Below are 19,785 nucleotides of genomic sequence, written 5' to 3'. Positions count from 1 at the left end.
TCATGTGTGCCTCATCCAAAGGAATTATAACTTTGAAATACTTGCCAAGTGGAATAGGGAAAAAAACCTGGCCCAGCGTGATGATGTCACTTCCAAAAGTTATGTCATCCACCACCCCCACCTGAGCGGCTTTTGCAGGGTGAGCCCATGGCTGTGCCTTTTTCTTTCTCCTGGGCCAGATGTTGGGTATTTTGGTCCTATTTCCCCTGGACAAGTCAAGTGAATACCGGACTGCCCAGGTGAATACTGGACACCTAGCAACCACAATAGGGCTTTAGGAATAGTTAGAAACTTGATCATGTGTTCCCATATGCCTATATCCAGTAAATAATGACATTTACATTAGTGTTAATGGAGAGTGAATATTCTGTTACCCTCCCACACACAAGGCTATGGAGCGCTATTAATGGTAGCAGTGGAATAACCATAGAGACAACCCAAGTGGCAGAGAAAAACCAGTCCTGTTGGGGGGATTTTTTTTTTTTAGCTTCAGAGCACAATTAGGCCTTTCCCCACTCCTTCTTCCTCAGCTCCTTCCTTTGAGTTTTTCCAGAGATGGTCTTGGGTAGTTGTTGAACAAACTCTATCTAAATTGAAACAGTAAAAAGAGAGAGAGATAATCTGAGCACATTTGGAGTTGTGTGAATTCTTGAACTTCGTTTCGTGATTGAGAGAGGGGTCTTTAAGACAAGGCTGAAAAGAAAGAAGATTGCCAACTCTTTTCTTTTTCAGGCATGGATCTCCATTCCAGTCTCCTTCCTTTCCCCAAAGTTCACTGCACTGCATTCTGTTCTTCCTTAATTTCCTTTTTCAGAATCCAGAATTGCCACAGTCTTCCCACCCACCCTGCATATGCAGAAGAGCATCACCTGTGGGATTTCTGCTTATGTTGCTGTGAAAGTCACAAGGACCCAGGAAAAAAATGTTGGCAGCCTCTGCCTGGTCCTGGAATCATTCCAGACACTAAGATTCTAATTTCTCTGAAATGTCATTGGCTTTTACCCTTTAATGATCCTCTATACCACATGTATTAATTAACTCCTCTTGCTTTATAGTCAGTGGAAGTTCAGTAGGGAAAGTTTGCTAAACCATGACACCAGGACCACCAGAAGAGTAATGCCTGCTGAAAGTTGGCAGCTTTTAACGGCACAGGAGCCCCGAGAGAAGAAAAATTGACAGCTTTGCCTTCCCTTTTTGACTCACTCAGCCCCCCCCCCCCCGCCACATCCACACCAAACCTGCAATAAAGTCAATCTAATTTTCCATCAAAGATGCTATCACTGAAAAACCTTTTAACCGAAAGTGGTAAACAGGGAAGGGGAGAAATTTAGCCTTCCCAGTCTTCTGTATGACAATTCCAGGGCTTGCTATGATGGTATCCTGATACTATTTATTTTCTTTGTTTATAATCTGTCTTTCTCTCTGGGACTCAAGATGGATTACAAAAATTAAAGATCTGATTTTAATGTATTGGGGATTTTTTGTTCTCGTGTTTTCTGATTTTATTTTATGGTCTGTAAACTGCATTACTCAATCTTTTCCCCCTCTTAAAGAAGCAGTATAGAAATCAATAAGCCCCTTGTTTGTTTCCTGGTTCCTGTTTTGCTTTTCATAGGATCAGGTGCTCCCAATCTTTCTTTGCCCCTCCAGTCCCCAAAGCAGCAAATGCATCAAGATGACAAAAAGTCACTTTTGTTTGCAGCAGCAGCAAATGGTGCAAACCAGCAACCAGCTGCCGTTCAGCAGGGCATCATTTAACAACAGCAGTGCTATACTTGCCTTCCGGGGATATTTGTACGGAGCCGTAACTTTTCTGACATGCTCCTGCAGCTCCAAAATTAATTTTTCTTTATCGTTTGACTGATAGGCAGGAGACAGGATGATAAATGCCTTCACAACCTATGACCAAATCAAATGGGATTTTAAAAACACTTAGTAAGACGAGTATCTTTACACCATTGCAAAATAAGTGAGAAAGAATAAGGTTGTATGTGATCTTGAACATTGTTTTCGCTAATGCATTATAAAAATCAGTTTTCCTGCAGATTGACTCTGGCTGTGATTCTTTTGCTGTCCTATTATATGCCCATTTAATTAGTCTGTTGGAAATTTATTAGCAGTATTCATTTATTTAGGTATTTAGAGCCTGCTTTTTTGCCCAGTACATACTGAAAGAGGCTTACAACATTCTTCTCTCTTGAACTTTATCCTCGCAACAACAACCTTGTGAGGTAGGTTAGGCTGAGAGTGAGTAGCTCAAGGTTACTCGGCAAACCTCCATGGCAGAGTGTGGCTTGAAACCTGGGTCTCCCAGACCCTACTCTAACACTCTAACCACTACACCAGTTGTGTAATAAATGATTTCTAATGGTTGTTGTTGTTAATGATGGCAACAGGCGAGGGATGATCTTGCATTTCTTGTTCCTTCTCTTTTAACCCACAAATCCGTATTTCAATTTTATCCCTCTGTTGTGTGACGCGGACAGGTTCTTCATGTTCATACCATTTCAGTTCCTTCCACTAATTTACTGCAGCCAGCCTGAGGGTCTTTTAACTAGAAACTTGAGACTTTCTGCCCACAAAGCACAGCCAGTGATTAAAGTGACAGAGTAGGACCTGGGAGCCCCAGGTCCGATTCCCCAGTCCAGTACGAAGCCCAAGAAAGTGCTCATAGGCCAGTCATTGTCTCACAGGCAAAATGGAGGAGGGAAGAATCACATATGCTGTCCTGAACTCTTTGGAGGAAAGATAATGTGATTGATAAATATATACCAGCTATTCTTGCATTGACAGTCCTATTGATCATGTTACCTCTCCTCTAATGGGATCTGGACTGCTGACGACAGCCGATTCGGCCACAGCTGGGTGGTCTGCCAAGGCATTTTCCACTTCAAATGGCCCAATGCGGTACCTAATGGTGAAAGGAAGAGTTTTGACCATGGCAGTCTATCGCTTTGAAGCAAAGCCTGGTGTGCCAAGACATGTACATTGAACTTGAGATGTCAGCGCTGGATCTTTAGCTAGAGCTTGAGGTCAATCTAAGGTGGGGAGAATCCAGTGGTGGGACTGCACAGGAATCATGGAAGATTCCCACTTTGGCATTCCCACGCAGGCTGTTACGGATATTGATCCAAAGATAGGTTCAATTCACTCTTTATTAGGTCCCACTTATGTAACAGCAAATATTCATTGTTTTGCAAAGGAAGTTAAAATTGTGGGGGATAGAAGACAAACAGAATTTTTCTGAATGACTAACTGGGCCAGCCTAAGAACTCTGTTCCGGGATTAAGCCCCATTGGATAGATGGGTTAGAGGGAGGGATTTAGATAAAGCAATATTAGGAGAGAGGACTTCTGGGCAAACACAGATAATGAGAATGATCTAGTTATATTGTTTTTGTTGGGTAGGGTAATATCTTTAACAAAAAAAATCTATTGTCAAAAATAGATCAGAAGCTTTTTTTTCTGAGTGTTAACAACATTTTTGCGTGGTTAAGGGATCATTATGTACAAATTAGTCTGTGAGCTCAAGTAAAAGCTAGGTACCCAATGACCAGCAAAGCAGGTACTTCACTCCTGGCTCAGCATTAACCAGCTGGTGGTAGAAGACGATTAATATCTTAGATACTGCCTCCAAACCAACTCCCAGTTCCTGCTTCTTCCCCAGATGCTTTATGGTGACTGGAACATGTGGGCAGAGCTCCTTTGAAGCCATATCATGTGATAGGCAGAGCTGCATGTCAGTCATAGTAATAAGCCAATAGGTTCCTACCAAGTTACTTCTGTATGTTTGTTATGTTTGTCTATCCTTGGCTGTGGAGCCTCCCTTAGGTATAGACATCATGCATACAAGAGATTGCTAGGTATGACTGCAAGGCTATGATTCTGCGCCGATTTATTAACCTTATGGGTTCCATGTCATTCCCCTCTATTTTTGTAGGTGTGTGTCCCATTTTTGTTGGTGGAATCTATGCTGATGTTTGTGGTGGCTTCATAACCAACACCAACACATCTCAATTGCATTTTAACTTCTGCATTGCCAATAAGGGTGATGGGATTACTTGGAATTAGGCAAAAATGTTAAGAAAATCAGCATACCCAGAAGATAATATAATGTCGTCAGCTCGTGCAATAAATTGGATATATCCTTCTTCATCCATAAGTCCTCTGTCCCCAGTGATGTAGAAGTCCCCGCGCTCTGTTGAGGCCGTTTTCTCTGGATCATCCTAAAACCCCAAAAGAAACAGCTTCTTGAAGGCCCTGCTTACACACATGGGTTCTTCACTCAGTTACTCAGTGGTTGACTTGCATGTATGGGGAGTGAATATCACACACAACTTTTCTCAGATGGGCTCAAAGGCAACGTTTTTCAGTAGTGTGAGTTCATATTTTCTAGCACCAGTTCTCAAATCCCAAGGCAAGCCTTCCCGTCACTTTCCAGGCCTCCATCTCCCTTGCTTTCAGCTATCCAATGCTCTCCTACTTTCTCAGACAGCAGTGCGTCAGGGTGGTGCAGTGGCTAGAGCACTGCACTAGGATGTGGGCAAGCCATCTTCAGATCCACACACTGATGTCAAACGTACTGCTTGACCTTGGACCAGTCACTGTCTCTTGGCTTAACCCACCAGCACACAGGGTTATCAATACAATAGGGAAGGGAGAACTACAAATTCCACCTACAGCTCCTTACAGGAAGGGCAGGATTTTAAAAAAGTGTAAGATAGAGGGTATCTTGTCCCCCTTGGTGCCCTTTAGATTGGGAAATACCTACCAGATCACCTGCATAAGGCTTCACTTATCTTTCAAATCTGTCCTCTGTATCTCTCCCCTTTTTCTATAGTGCTCTGGCGCAACCCATTAGTCCCCGCTGGTACTGAAACTTCAGCCCAGTTTAAATACAATGGTTGCTGACAAAGCAAAGTGGTTCCTCGTGCCATTTTACACATACTCAGGGACTTGCTTAAACTGCATTGTGGGGTCTTTGCATCCCACCAGTGTGATGCTGCAATCAGGCTAAGTATATGTAGCTGGAATTAACACAGATTCTTCCCCTGTTTATTCTCGCTCTCTCTGTGTTTTCGTTCAAAGGTGAGATTATAAACTCCTTGAAGCAGGGACCTTGTGGGACATATACATTAAAAGCACAAAGTATAAGTAATATCCACTTCCTGGTTAGACTCTCTAAAGAAATATGAGAGTGTCCTAGCCAGAGTGGTCTGAACATATTGCAATTCTCGATGAAGGGTTGCCCCCTACTGGGGAAAAGGGAAGGTGTGAGCTATTGTGATCGAGTGATGTTCCCCACAACAATTCATGCAAGTAGCATGGCTGGAAAATGTGCCAAATGGAAAATGCTGCTAAGGAAGAGAGCACTTTCACTAACTTACGGGAATAACAAATGGAGGCAGGCCTCCAAATTGCCCTTTTAAAACTAGTTCTTTTGAAAAGCCACCTCTATTGACTGTGAATTCTGTCCAGTGTGTAATGAGTAGTCTTTTTTTTTGTCTCTGCAGAAGTGACTGCTAGTCAGTTTCCTTTGGAAGACTGCTATTTTCTAATGTTTAAAAAAAAACGGAATACCGTCTCATTGTTCACTGTCTTTATACTACTCGTATGTAAGTCAGGGATAAACTACTTGTGATGCTGGACAATCATGACTGGATCTTCCGAACTTTTAAAAAAGCTGAAATAGTTGCTAGTTTGAACTGGGGCCATACTGCAGGAAGAGAAAGGGTTAAATCTTTCCCCTTCCTGGTTTCACATATCAACACAGTTCAGTCCCTCATATGCTGTTTTTTAGCTGGGGAGGGGAGAAAGTTGCAAAGAGATGGGGGGGGGTCCCCTCTTTCTTCCTTTCCAGTGTGATCAGGGTGTGTGTCAGTTTTGCATGGCAAATATGCACATTGCTACTGGTATAAGCCTTCTGACCCTGTTCCAAGTTGAAGCTCTTTATGGCTCCTTTCCCCATGTGTATAAAAGCTTTGAAGCTCTGAGTTTGAATCTCCCAGCATTTTGTCTGGTTTGGCTTTCGAGTCTTGGTTGCAGAGATCTTTTACCTTGTTGAGTCTGGGGGCCTTTTGGAATTTTGAGAAAGGGTAGCGGACACTGTCGCAAAATGGCTACCGTAGGAGGTGGGACCAGGCACCAAATGGCTACCATGATGGGGACAGTTTCCAAATGTTGGAAGGTTCCAGGCTAAACATTCTCCTTGGAGGGGGGCAGTTTTTTTCCAATGAGGCCACTCCCTATAGCCAGGTAATGCCTTCTGGGATCTTGTGAAATATCTCCTGCACTGGTAAGGCAGAGGAAAGCCAGGACTGGTTCTTTGCTTTGGTAAAAAAGCAAGTGGGACATCAGGAAATACATTTGTGGGCACCATGGCGCCTATGGACAGTATGTTGGGAATTACTGTTCAATCGCATCCCCCCTTCTTTAGTGAAAATCCTGTTCCATATATTACCCTTTCTTTAAACTTTTCTTACCACATAGCCGGTGAAGAGACCCAAAGGCCTCTTCGGTTTAATCTTAACAGCGATGTCACCTTCTTCCCCAGGAGGCAGGTGATTTCCGTGTTCATCAATTATCTAGAAAGAAGAAGAGCTGTCGGTTGGACATTCAGCTTGCTTCTTCCTCTTTAGCGGAGTGCGTTCTAACTGAAAGCAGTAACACCATTTCATCTAATTGTATTACATGTGTTATATTCTAATTACAAATGCCCCCCTCATTCTAAAAATTCCAACCTGGACATCGAAGGGTTGACATGGCTTTCCCATGGAACCTGGCTTGATTTTCATCCCTTTCGTTGTTGCACATAGAATGGCCTGTGGAAACAAACGACAGGGGTGTGTGCAATCAAATGCTTGCTGTCAATGGGTTTGAATGAATCAAATGCTTCTCTTCCTGTGGTATAGATCTTCCCAACTGTAACTTTGTTGAACATTAAAAAAAGGTTTATCAGAGCCAAAACTAGATGGGACACTGGCAGATCACAAAAGGTTCTTCCCAAATTCTTCTCTACAGCACAAGGGGGTGGGGAGAGAAAAATACAGGTGTTCCCATACCTCTTGTTGGGAGCTAGGTGCGAATTTCCTTTTTAGTTACCTTGCTCCAAAGTGCTACATTCTCACACTGCACTATAGGGAGGGAGAACTACTCTGTTTATTATCTCCCCCCCCCCCCCGGTAATATTTTGCAGCTCCTCCAACTTGCAAACAATTGTGTGTCAACTTACAGTCTCAGTCTGCCCGTAGCCTTCTTGGATCTCCAGTCCTGTCTGGGCCTTCCACTGTTCCATCGTTTCAGGGTTCATTGGCTCCCCACCACTTAAACAGGTCTTCAGGCTCTTGAAGTGATAGCTGAATAAGCATGTACAGAAAAAACATCCGTCTAGTATTTTTTTTCAATCCCACCTTTTCCCCAAGGAGCTTAGAGCAGTTCTCAGTTTCTCCTCACAACAACCCTGTAGGGTAGGTTAGGAGAGAGAATGACTAGCCCAAGGTTACCCAGTGTGCTTAATGGAAGAGAGGGGATTTGAACACAGGTCTCAGTTATCTTAGTCTGATGCTGGAACTGATACACAACACAGTTTGCTCCTATATGTGGAAAAGTATTACAGAGCAATCCTAAGCATAGTTACACTTTTCTAAGCCAATCGATTTCAGTGGACCAAGAAGGGTGTAACTCTGCTTAGAGGTGCATTGCTAACTTCTGTGAAAAGAGATTACTACTTCCTCAGTAGGGAAGGTATACAGATCTCAAGCAGAATACAATTTTTGGTATTAGAGTACATTTTCGATTGCTGTTATAGGTTAGGTCAGTCAGAGGCTGAAGCAAATACCATTGTAATTATGTGTGTCCTAGAGTTGCCAGCTCCAGGTTGGGAAATTCCTGGAGTTTTGGGGTGGAACCTGGGAAGGGTGGGATTTGGGAAGGGGAATGAGTCACAGAGTTCACCATCAAAAGCAGCCATTTTCTCCAGGGGAACTGATCTGTATAGTCTAGAGATCACTTGTAATGCTGGGAGAACTCAAAGTCCCCCCTGGAGGCTGGCAACCTACTGTCTTTCGAAACGTCCACTGTTCCTCCTGCGGGAAACAAACCAGTCCAGCTAGGAGAGTTTTACATCATTCTGCAGTTCGGAATAAAGTTGCTGCTACCCTGGCTGTTTTAACAGGTTGTTAATGTTGCGCAACATTGCACAACACTCATAGAACGGTGGCGTCTTCATGGCGCGATTTCTAACGTCACCCCGTCATGATTCCATTTTCGTGGTGTGATGACCCTGTCATGCCATAAAGACACTAACATTCCGTGAGTGTTGCGCGATGTTGCATGACATTAATGATGTGTGCAAATGGCCCCTGTCATACGATTAAAAAAAACAGCCAACATTTTCAAGCTTCCAAAGGAGTTTTAGAAAGTTTGGTGCTGGAACTAAGACTGGATGCCAAAATCACCATGTGTCTGTCTCACCAAATTGACACCCCAAATTTGGGACGGGGTCAAAGGAGGAGGAATCCAGCTTACTCAGGAGTAAAGCCCTGTTCTGGAGTACGAAAAGAGCTGGGAAGTAGGCATGACAGCGAGAAAGTGGCCAAAAAGCAGAGGCGAGAGGAGAGCAAAGTTAATGCAAAGATAGTTTGTCGCTTGGTCAGCAAGGCCTGCTGTCTCCACCACTGAGAGCCAAGCTACAAGTGACGCCTTACACAGGTTGGATACTTGTCAGCTTCCCTCAGGTTTTGATGGGAAATGTAGGCATCCTGGTCTTGCAGCTGTAATGGAGAGCCAAGCTGTAAAACCAGGATGCCTACATTTCCCATCAAAACTTGAGGTAAGCTGACAAGTGTCCAACCTGTGTAAGGCGTCACTTGTAGCTTGGCTCTCAGTCTATGCTGTCTCTAAAGGCACCTGGGGAATCAGGAAAGTAGCCGCACTAGCTTCTCCAGCTCCTGAGTGGAGGCTGCCGCCCTCCAAAATCTGCTACCAGAAGCCACCGTTATACCTTGTCTCTTTGCTGAGGCAGCCATGAAGGAAGCAAAAACTCTCTCAATGGAGAAAACGTATAGTATCCTTTTATTTGGCCTAGAGAAAAATTTCCTGCCCACCTGTAGGTAGCAGCCATTTGACACAGTAAGGGCTGTTATTTTAAAAAAATTATTATTTAGCCTATGAAATCACAGTTGTTGAAGACCATTGAGAAATACTTTTTATCTTCATTTTCAAGTCTGAAGAGATCCTAGGTAGGCAGGCGAAAGAGTTATGCAATCTAAAGAGAAACCAGAGTACTGAAGAGATGCTATGGCAGTTTTATATTCCCAGAGGTAGCTTAATTTAACAGGTAGTAAAGTCCCACTGTTTTCTGACTATCCGCTTTTATTATAGCGTGTAAAATTTTTAATGAGAAATAAATTGATGGAGACGTAGCACAATGAAGAAATCTGGGCCTCGTCATTTCTGAGGTGTAGCATCAAAGCTATATATATTTCAATGACAACAAAAATTATCTAAAGAGGGGAGCATTACGATGTTACTTTTCAGCAGGAGTCAGCATAGAGAACCACTGATTCCTGGGCCCAAGAAGTAAACTTCAAAGAGGCTGAATGCTGTTCACGAGTAGGCCTTCTTGCTGTAGTGTGGCCATTGAGAGTGGAAACTTTAAGGATAGCTTAGTAGAGGCTCTTGCTGGTGGATTGGGAAGGCTGAGGAGGCCTTGGATTAAGGGGGTTTCATAGGTAGTGTACTGTTCCAGCAGCAAGCTGAATATATTAATCAATATGTACTAGACTAGAATGTATGCCTATAGTTTTAAGAGAAGTGCATCTTGGGAGTTGTAGTGTCTTAGCCCACAGGTTTCAGTTCCTGGGGCATTCAAAGCCCACCAAAACTTGTTAAGGCCATTTCCTCTTTTGTTCATTCACACCTCAGCAGGGAGAGGAGCAAGTCATCTCTCTTTTTTCACCACATTCACTGGGTCTACAAAGCTCCACCAAGCACCTTTGTGCATGAAAGATGCACTCTCTCCTTTTGTTATTTAGTAAGAACTGTGAGTAGAGATACCTTGAATGTATGAAGAAGTTGAATAAAAACCATTTAAGTTTGTAACCCATGCGTGTGCGTTGACACTTGATGACAAAGGGTTGGGATTCCCTGCTCGTGTCGGAATAGGTAGGGTTGTCAGCCTCTAGGTGGTGGCTGGAGATCTCCTGGAATTACAACTGTTCACCAGGTGACAGAGATCAGTTCCTCTGGAGGAAATGACTGCTTTGGAAGGTGGACTCTTTGGCATTATGCCATTCTGAGGCCTCTCCTCTCCACAAACCCCACCCGCTCTAGGCTCCACTCCCCAAATCTCTAGGAATTTCCCAACTTGGACTTGGCAACCCTATTCATAGGGTTTGTTGGCTGTCAGTTTTGCTTCAGATTGAGTACTCAGTATTAATCTTGCCCACGTAGGTTTAGGTTATAAGGGGTGTACACATTTTTTAAAATAGAAGAAATTACTGCTTTTCTACTCAGCTCCACTCTCCTCCCCAATGAGAACCCAAATTGTCTTTCAGTATTTTCTGTGTAGGCTAGGCAGATAGTGTGTGGCTGGCCTAAGCTCTCCCAGCAAGGGGCCATGACAGAGTGGGGATTTGAACTCAGATCCTAGTCTGAAACTCAAACCACTACACCAATGCCAGTTGCTGGGAAGCTTTAAACTTGGTACTCCTGCTTATGGACCTTCTCAGAGTCAACTCCTGTGGGAAACAGGTGTGTGTGTATGAACTAGATGGAGAATTGGTCTGATCTTGAAGGGCTCATTACACTGTTTTCTCATGAGAGTTTCTAGGAGAAAATAAAAAGAAGTATTGCTAGCATTTTAGAAAACAGAGTTGCCATTAGACAATGAAGTTGTACTGTTAAATCTTACTTGCGTTTTCAAGAAATTTGCTTTATTTCAGCTTTGCAGCACCAAGTCAGAGAGTGACGGACTGCCTTCAGGCACAGTTTGCTGCTGTTGTATGAAAGGTACAGAACCTAGGTCCTAAAAAGCTGCAGTAAGGTAAGTGTTTTGTGGTTTGTTTGTATCAGTTGCTGTTTTGCCTTGGCTATTAGAGTTTTGCAAATAGTTACTAGTTAAGCACCAATGTGTCTTATTTCAGTTCTCTTACCATACAATACATACCTGCTCACATTATGCTGCAAAAGCATGCGGAAAATAGTCGGCGTGCCACAGAAAATTGTCACAGGATAACTGGCAAGAGCCTAAGAGCGACAGAAAACCCGTAATAAATGCTATGATTAAAGAGGCCCCACTTTTTAATATTTTAATTTTCAACTACATTGCAGATTGTATAGGGTTAATGGCAAGAGCATTTTCACGCTTCCTACACCTGTTCTCCAAAAGAAGGATGTGAATTGGGCTAGTCAAAAAATCTAGCAGTGTGGAGATATACAGGAGTTGTTTTGGGATCATAATCTGCATAGCAGTTGTCAAATTGCAAACTACTCGGAGCTGAAGAAAGATCTGATCAAAGAAGAGGTGGTCTAGTCTTCCTGTCTTTACGGGGTTGGGGCCAGGGGTATTGCTCAGCAGTAGAGTGTGTGCAGGTCCCACGTTCAGTCTGGCATGTTCAGTTGAAGATAGCAGGTCTTGGGAAAGGCCTTTCTTTGAGGCACTGGTGAGCTGCTTCCAGTTAGAAGAGACAGATTGCGCTAGTACTCCTAGTTTCAATGATTAGTAGTTGCGTCATTCTGAATTTTTTTTGTGTTGATGCTACTTACTACTCTGGATTGTTTCAATTGTTGGCTTTAATAGCTATTTTGTTGATGGATTTTCTTGTGAGCTATTTTGGAGTGCATGTATTTGACAGAAAGGTGGGAAATTACAAACTGCCCCAGGGCTTTCATTGCTGCATATCTGAAGGAAGGTGAAAACTTTGTCATTTTGGCCCAAGAGACTTCTGGTAGTTTGCAGTTCTGTCTGGCTCTGATACAGGGGCCTTTTCACACTGCTTACCTTGAGCCGCAACGATGCGGAACATCATGCTAAAAACGTGGAACATTGCGTTTTCTCGCGAGAGATTTGCGCGACGTTGCGCAAATCTCGTGCGAGAAAACGCGATGTTCCGTGTTGTTGCAGCTGAAGGTAAGCAGTATGAAAAGGGCCCCGGTGTGGTCACATTGGTCACATCCAGGTTTGGTCACATATACCTCTTCGCACATACCAGTATGGCCAGTTCTTTGACTCATGAAAAGGAATGGCTACAACTTTTTTATGGGCAAGGGGCCAAGTGTGCATGCCTGGGTGGGCCCTGTGTGCAAGATGTGCTGAATATCGACGCAGAGCATTTCCAAACTCTAAATCAATGCCAGACTGTTTTGTGTGTGGTGCTGCTATGTCTGTGAACCAGAGTCAGTCTTTGGGTTTAATAACATCTGGCAAGTTATATCACTATTGTTGCTTGAAGGTCCCACATCTGGAAAGGGGCAGGCTTCTTTCCTGACTCCCACAACTAGCCCATTCATCTTAAGACCACACTATCTCCCTCTGAATTTGAATTGTGTGTGTGAATGCCACAGACTTTTAAAAATCTGACTCGGATTTAATGCAGTGGGGGTATAGCTGTGTACACAAATGGCTGTTTCCTCACCTCTTTTTTGGCATTCTTCTATGACTACTGAATTTGTGTCCCTGTGGGTCAGAGAACATACCAGGAATATCATGGAGGTGAACGTGGGAGATTGCACTAGGGTGTGGCCATCTGGTGAAAATGCCATCCCCCTTCTTTTGTGAGTGGAAAAGGCGGTGGTGAAAGTCCAAACTGTGTTTTGCCATTTGACTGCTTTGTATTAAATAGAGAAGATGAGGTAGTTCTTACTTTTAGAACAGTTGTTGGCTCAAACTGCTGCTTGCTGTGGGCAAAGACACAAGATCCCTGAAGCCAAGGAGCAAGCACACTTGCAAAGATAAACTTTATCCAGCCGGTATCAGACAGACCCCATATCATGTCTTCAGGATTCAAGCCCATCCAGGTCCTATTAATAATGAAGCAAAAACAGTGTTTTGATAATGAGCTTTTTAACTTGCATCAAAGTGATGATAGTTGAATGAATAATTTGCAGCAGTCTAATTACCTTAAAGAAAATTCTTACACAATTTACATAGGCAAAATAGCCTTTACAACAGGCCCTGACCTGAATAGCCTAGGCAAGCCTGATCTCATCAGATCTTGGAAGCTAAGCAGGGTCTGCCTTGGTTAGTCACCTCCAGTGAAAACCAGGGTTGCAGAGGCAGGCAATAGCCTCTGTTAGTATCTTACCATGCATACCCCACCAGGGGTTACCATAAATCAGCTATGACTTGATGGCAGTCATCACCACCTTTACAACAGGGGCAAACTTTTTGATCCAAGGGTCACATTGACCTAAAGCATTTGGTTGGCCTGACAGGCTTGGGGGCTACTTCATTTCTATGCCATGCATGCCCCCACCACTCTAGGCCCGATAAAGGGGGCTAATCTCCTCTGTAGATGGATCTGGAAAGAGATACCTTGCCCCTACTGTCATTCCCAGTCCAAGACTGCAACAGGAATGTTCCACCATTTTGGGATAACCCGTGGTGCCACTGGTGAAGTAGATAGTCATTGGGTCTTGACTCCTTGTTTTGACAGGCTGGTGCTCATCGGATGCAGTTCTTTAAAGTAGAGAAGATATGTTAAATGCATTATACATGTTACATTCTATGACCGTGGTACACACTTCGTGGCCCATAGAGATGCACATTCATAGTCTTTACAGTCCTCCAGGACTCCTGTTGGCTTTTGGTACAATGCAACATAGCTTACTCCTCTAGAATTATTTTCTTGAGCAGTGAAAAGTGTCCAGTTAACACACTACTTAGAATCAGCCCTATGTGAAGTGCCTTTTGGATGGTGAGTTGCTTCAGGATGGATTCTTCTCTTTATTAAATACAGGCGCTAGATTTGCCCTCCCACATAGTATCATGTAGATGACCACACAATGTAATAAAGTACAAGAATCAGTCGTCTAAGGGCTGACTCTTGGCACCAATAGTTCATTGCAGGTTTAGCATCCTGGTCAGTGGGAGGAAAACTAACCATGGCAGAGTTACTTTGCCCTAGACAAGTAACTCTATCTCCCACTGGTTGCCCCAAAAGGGGCACAGTATTTTATCTGTTTTTATAATTGATTTTAAGTTGTATTTTAATCAATGTTGTACCTTGCCCTGAGCCCGCTTGTGGGGAGGGCACGTTAAAAATTAAATAAATAAATAATAGATTTCAATGGGCTTAAACTAGAGTAAACTCTGCACAGGACAGCTGCGTAACTCTACTTAACCTGGATGCTTGTGTTCATGTCATAGGAGCTTGATTTAATCCAAGCTGGAATTAAACCACCTTACTCAGTACAGAAGGAGGCTGGGAAGGTATGTGTGAACATCCCATAATAAACTGAGTTTCTGCACAGTGTCAGCTTGACATTGAGGGAGGAGGTCCACATGGTTCAGTGGCAGAGCACATTCAACCCCCAGCATCTCCAGTTAAAAAAGGATCGGGTAATTATTGATGACCTGGATGGACCAGGCTGCCCTGGTATCCTCAGTTCTCAGAAGCTAAGCAGGGTTGGCCCTGATTAGTACTTGGATAGGAGACTACTGAGGAAGTTCTGTGTCTCCACACAGAGGCAGGCAATGGCAAACCACCTCTGTTTGTCTCTTGCCTTGAACACCCTACAGAATTGTTGTAAGTTGGCTGCTAATTGATGGCACCGTACACACACGATTGTTGATGTAAAAAACCTCTACCCAAACATTAATGAGCTGCTGCCAGACAGAGTAGACAATAGTGACCGATGTCCTGACTCAATATAAGGTAGCTTTGTGTGTTCATCTGACTTTGGTGCCTTTTTTGGACATTATGTCCATGCCTACTAGGAGCATCTCAACCATGCCTAGATCCTCCTTTTATGCACTGTAACAGTAAGGTCCATGTGTGCAATCTGAGCACTGATTTTTTTCCAGGTGTTTCTTCGCCCTTATCAAAGCCGTACGCACATACAAAATATGAACATGAACCTTGTTCAGATAACAGCATGGCCACACGTTTTCTGAGCATGGTCCCCGTCTGCACAGTTGCCAAGCATTTTTAACTCCTCCCCCACCCCCAATTATTGTTTCAGCAGGAGCAATATTCACTTGAGCAGGTCTTGGAAATGCAGCCATCCTTCTCTCCTGCCTTCAGAAACCAGGATCCGGCTTTTCAGGTGGTGGCAGTTGGATGCTACAGAATCCACTAACGGCGCTATGGCATCGTTTGTGATGATACTTTTGGCTTTGGAGGCTTGAAGCCTGAACAGAATGTCTTTAGCACTCAGTAAGACTGTAGCTGGAATAAAGACGATGCCTAGAAGTGAAACAAAGTTCAATTAAAACCCTCTCCAAAAAAGCATTGTTTACAACCCCGCTCACAAGTTCAGCGCACATAAAGCCAAGCTAGGTGAGATGGCAACCTTGTGGCTGCTCTGAGGCCGCTGCTGGCATTTTAAAGTCATCTAAAAGTGCTGCAAGGGCTGCAACACTCTTGTCCCCCCTTCCCAATGCCTTATGAAGTGGGTATTTCATGGGTATTTCAGCACTTGAAAAGGCACCCAGTGCGGGGAAGGGGGGAGATCTTGGCTAGGCATTTTTAAATGGCAACAATGTCTTCAAGTCTCTCTACATGAGTCATCGTACATCAGGACACACGTATAGGGAGACGCAATGTTAGCCAGGAAGCATAGTTTTAAAAGACAGGGCCCAAGGCTCTGTCAATTTCACCTATCTACATAGAACCTACAGAGATCTCTCCTCAGAGGGTTTGTTAATTTCATCTTTACCTCTCCCAAAGGGGAGATGAAATTAGCAGAGCTTTAGGGCGGAGGAAGATGAAATTAACAAACCCTCTGAAGAGTGATCTCTGCTGGCTCTGTATAGAGAGGTGAAATTGACAGAGCCTTTGGTTCTATCTTTTTAAACTATGCTTCTCGGCTAACATTGTGTCTCTCTACAGCTGAGCATTCTTGTATAAGATGTCTCGTGTAGAAAGACTCTTCATGGCAGACCTGAGGACACCTTCTCATCTACTTTTGCCCTCAGAGTTATTACTAACCTGCTCTTATGCAGCCCACATTTACAACCCACCACTCTGGTATCCGTGGCAGGATGACGAGGATTCTCTCCCCTTTGTGTAGATTGCAAGCACTGGACAGCATGTTGGCAGCTCTCCTGGATAAGACTCCCAGCTCCTCAAAGCTCCACCGAACCTCATCCCCTCTGTCATTTATCCACCACAATGCCAGATTGGAAGAATTCTTTCTCTCCTGTTGGACACACATTTTTTTAAAAAGAAAGATGTAGGAAACAATTAAGAAATCTTCTCTGATGTTACAGGACTCCATTCCCAAACCTGCTGTTACCGTTGGTGCTTAACTCTGAAATGTGTAGAGGAATTACGGTGGTGGGACTTCACAGTCCGTGGGCAAGTCGCACACTCTCAGCCTAACAGATCTCGCATGGAGGAGTCCCCATTGGACAAAAGGCAACATATAAATGAAGCAAATAAAGTTAAATGCAGAGAAACCCAGGTTCCTATCCCTGCTCAGCCCTGAAGCAAACTGAGTGAATTTGGCCCAGTCTCAGCATTTTAAAAATTTATTTATTTATTCTTTTCACTCTCAGTTCTTTCTCTCTCAGGTGCACACACAGTTTGCCTGCTTCAAATAGAGTGAATATATAGTCTCACAGACACACTCAGTTCAGGCTTCCACTCAGGTTGCCTTTCCTTCACAAATACATGAACACCCTCAGGCTGCACACAGCTCTCCTCTCTTGCCCTAACTGAATCTTTTTCTCTCCCTCAGTAACTGAAAACTGCCTTCACTCCGCCCACTCTCTGTCATCAACCAATCATATCACTCACTCATCTCTCTCTTTCACCTCCCACTCTTCACCTATCTCACCAAACATTTAAAGACACATGCAGCCATTTCTTGAAATCATTACAAATCCCGCCCCCTTCTCCTTTAAGTGGAACACATCTCTTTTCCAGAAGAGTGGTGTGTAGCTTCCTCTGGCTTAGGGAATAGTTTATTTCACCAAGGGTGAAATTCCTTCCTGGCCCCGTTAACCAGCCCCTCCCCCCATCACTGGACATTGCAAAGATGAGTACACTGTCTGCAGAAGTGAGTTGTGGCTCACGAAAGCTCCTACCCTACCACAAATGTTGTTAGTCTTATAGTTGCTACTGGGCTCTTGCTCTTTTCTGCTGCTACAGACAGACTAACACGGCTACCCACCTTGATCATATCATTTATTAAGACCAACCCAGGGTTTCTGGAACTGTTCATCAAGCTGGATTTTTAAAAGCGGGGAGGGAATCTTTCAGGCCTTAATCTTAAACCCCTCTTTTTTGCATCCTCTATCGGATAACCTGCAGACTTCAGTGAGTGCAGAGTGGTGCTAGTGTCAGCTTATGGTTTTGGTCTTGTTGGAAGAAAAAGCCAAAAAGGAACTGCCTGTCCAATAAAAAAACATAAAAACCATGAAAAACCTGTGAAACAGAAATGTAAGAGACATAAACAAAAAATATCACGTGTCTCTCTTATGCCAAATGGGACACAAAGGTCCCTTTGAAAGGCTTGAGAATGGGGGAACAATATCATAGTCCTTATATTAACAATACTGGTGATTAATTTTAATTGATGTGCTAAGGAAAGAATCAACAGAAGCCAAACAGGTGTGGTATTACCAAGTGTGTCCTGCTGGATACTTATGCCTGCAGAAGAATCCCTCTCTTTATCAGCTGAATCAAGTTATTCCTGAAGTAGACAAAGAGCATATATGGTTCATAGCCAATCCCCCAAACAGTAGCTGTGCAGTCACACCTTCCATTAAGACCAACCAAAACAATACCACATACCCTCTCCTTTTGGCTCCATTTATCCAGCACGTCACTTGCAAAATTGAAATGCTCTGGCACATCGCTGAGGAAGGCTTCGTAGTCTGCAAAATCCAGGGATGCTGCTCCGCTGTAACTCCTGACTCTGTAAGGCAGTCCAGGGGCACTAAAAGATTTGAGGGCCAGCAGTCTGGCGAGAAGCTTCATTCTACCCATGGTGGCTTATTTCACCTTTCACAGAAATGCAGAACAAAAGTTGATCATGCTCAATTCTGCTTTGAAACAAAATTATTGCACGGAGCTGGTTCCAGTGGATTTCGGTCTGTAGCCACGATACTTCTCGGGTAGAAATTTCAACCCTGGAATATCCACTTCTTCAGGCTGCGCCAGCCCAGTGAAAGGCCCTCATATACCATATGGAGAGGGTTGGCATGAAAGAAAGCCCCCTGTCTGTGAATATCCTGTATAGATATCTGCACATTTTGTGTGGCTGATTTGAATGCTGCTTATGATAAGTTAATATGGCTGCCCTGTTCTTATGCTTGGACCCCATTTGCAATTGGCTAATTTCATTGTACTGTGGCCAATTTAAGTCCCATTGCTTTCATGACTACCTTTCACAGGATCAGGGCCGGTATTTTATGTGGGATTACATTGTTTTATCTTTATAATGGCATCTCTAGGTTGGGGAAAAAATCCCAGTACATTATTATATCAACCCACTCCGAAACTAAAGGAAAAGTATAGGATTTGTAAATTGGAGCAAAAACCCCCCTGTGTCTGCATGCAGGCAACTTACCAAATATTCAGGTCCCTCAGGCCAGATCGTAGAGAACATAAAAGAAAGATCTGCAAAAGGTATTGGGAGAAATAGCCAGCACTCAATACATACAAGTAAATATTAACTTTTAATCTGTAATCTGACAAACCCAAATTGTCTGCCTTATCTCCAGTTCAGGGTTAACCTTTCACCACATGCACACCACCATTCCCCCAGATTTTCCGTCCTTTCTGTAATTACATTGGTTAATTTTAATACTAATTTATGTTAAAATTCCATTTCCCTTTCCCAGCCATGATTGTAATTTGTGGTTGCTGCAATTTCTCGCAAATAACATGCTTGAAGTTCAAATTGATATGCTATTCAAAGGCCTGTTTTCTCTCAAATTAGTCATTTCTTCTCAATTTAAAATTATCAGTGTTTTGAATGTATTGCGATGGGTAGCTGTGTTAGTCTGTCCGTAGCAGTAGAAAAGAGCAAGAGTCCAGTAGCACCTATAAGACTAACAACATTATGACATTCTAGCTGTATCTGAAGAAGTGAGCTGTGACACACGAAAGTTCATACCCTACCCCAAATTTTGTTAGTCTTATAGGTGCTACTGGACTCTTGCTCTTTTCTGTTGAATGGATTGCATTTGCAGTGCTCGTCATTACAGAAGCAGTTGTCCAGTAGCTCAAAGTTTACTAGATGGATGGGAATAGGGGTTTTTTTCTTCAACATCAACAAGAAATCATGTTACAGAAAGATGGGAAGAGCAATTGGCCGAAAAGTTAAGCTCCTGTTGGGGAAGGGGGGCTATTCAGAATCTGAAAGTTTTGAGTCATATGCTGTGCCTGATGGGGAAGAAGGAGATGTGAGGGGGCGTGAGAATGAGAACAAAGCTGCCCATCATGGACAGAATGTTTGAATGTGGCTTGTGTCATACTGTCCAATTTATGGTATTCCTAGGAAGAGGTTTATATAACATTTCTTAATCCACCCATGAGATGCTGATGAGAGCATCTATTGCAGTCATCACTTAACAGCCCTTTCATGATTTGTGTTGACTTCTCAGGATCCTCAC

General features: G+C 43.4%; 1 protein-coding gene across 2 annotated transcripts; it reads right to left on the bottom strand.

The window, feature by feature from the left end:
• Positions 1 to 348: 348 nt before the first annotated feature.
• On the bottom strand, positions 349 to 18,792 carry LOC129338600 (acyl-coenzyme A synthetase ACSM3, mitochondrial-like). Of its 2 annotated transcripts, XM_054992957.1 has the most exons (14): positions 18,738 to 18,792; positions 17,960 to 18,169; positions 16,151 to 16,361; positions 15,199 to 15,406; positions 13,534 to 13,677; positions 12,863 to 13,019; positions 11,167 to 11,246; positions 7,231 to 7,354; positions 6,740 to 6,820; positions 6,482 to 6,583; positions 4,098 to 4,225; positions 2,812 to 2,911; positions 1,780 to 1,899; positions 349 to 587 (listed from the first exon to the last, which is right to left on the bottom strand). In XM_054992957.1, exons 2-14 carry the CDS (start codon positions 18,152 to 18,154, stop codon positions 501 to 503), a joined length of 1,737 nt encoding a protein of 578 aa, XP_054848932.1. In that variant the 5' UTR covers positions 18,155 to 18,169; positions 18,738 to 18,792; the 3' UTR covers positions 349 to 500. The 2 variants fall into 2 exon arrangements, with proteins under 2 accessions (XP_054848932.1, XP_054848931.1); XM_054992956.1 differs by lacking the exon at positions 349 to 587 and having other exon boundaries at positions 1,672 to 1,899.
• Positions 18,793 to 19,785: the final 993 nt, after the last annotated feature.

This window comes from Eublepharis macularius, chromosome 12, assembly GCF_028583425.1.
Source record: "Eublepharis macularius isolate TG4126 chromosome 12, MPM_Emac_v1.0, whole genome shotgun sequence".
In the NCBI taxonomy this organism is placed as follows: Eukaryota; Metazoa; Chordata; class Lepidosauria; order Squamata; family Eublepharidae; genus Eublepharis; species Eublepharis macularius.
Note: the sequence above shows the minus strand (reverse complement) of the source record. Positions and strands in the feature narration are given on the sequence as shown.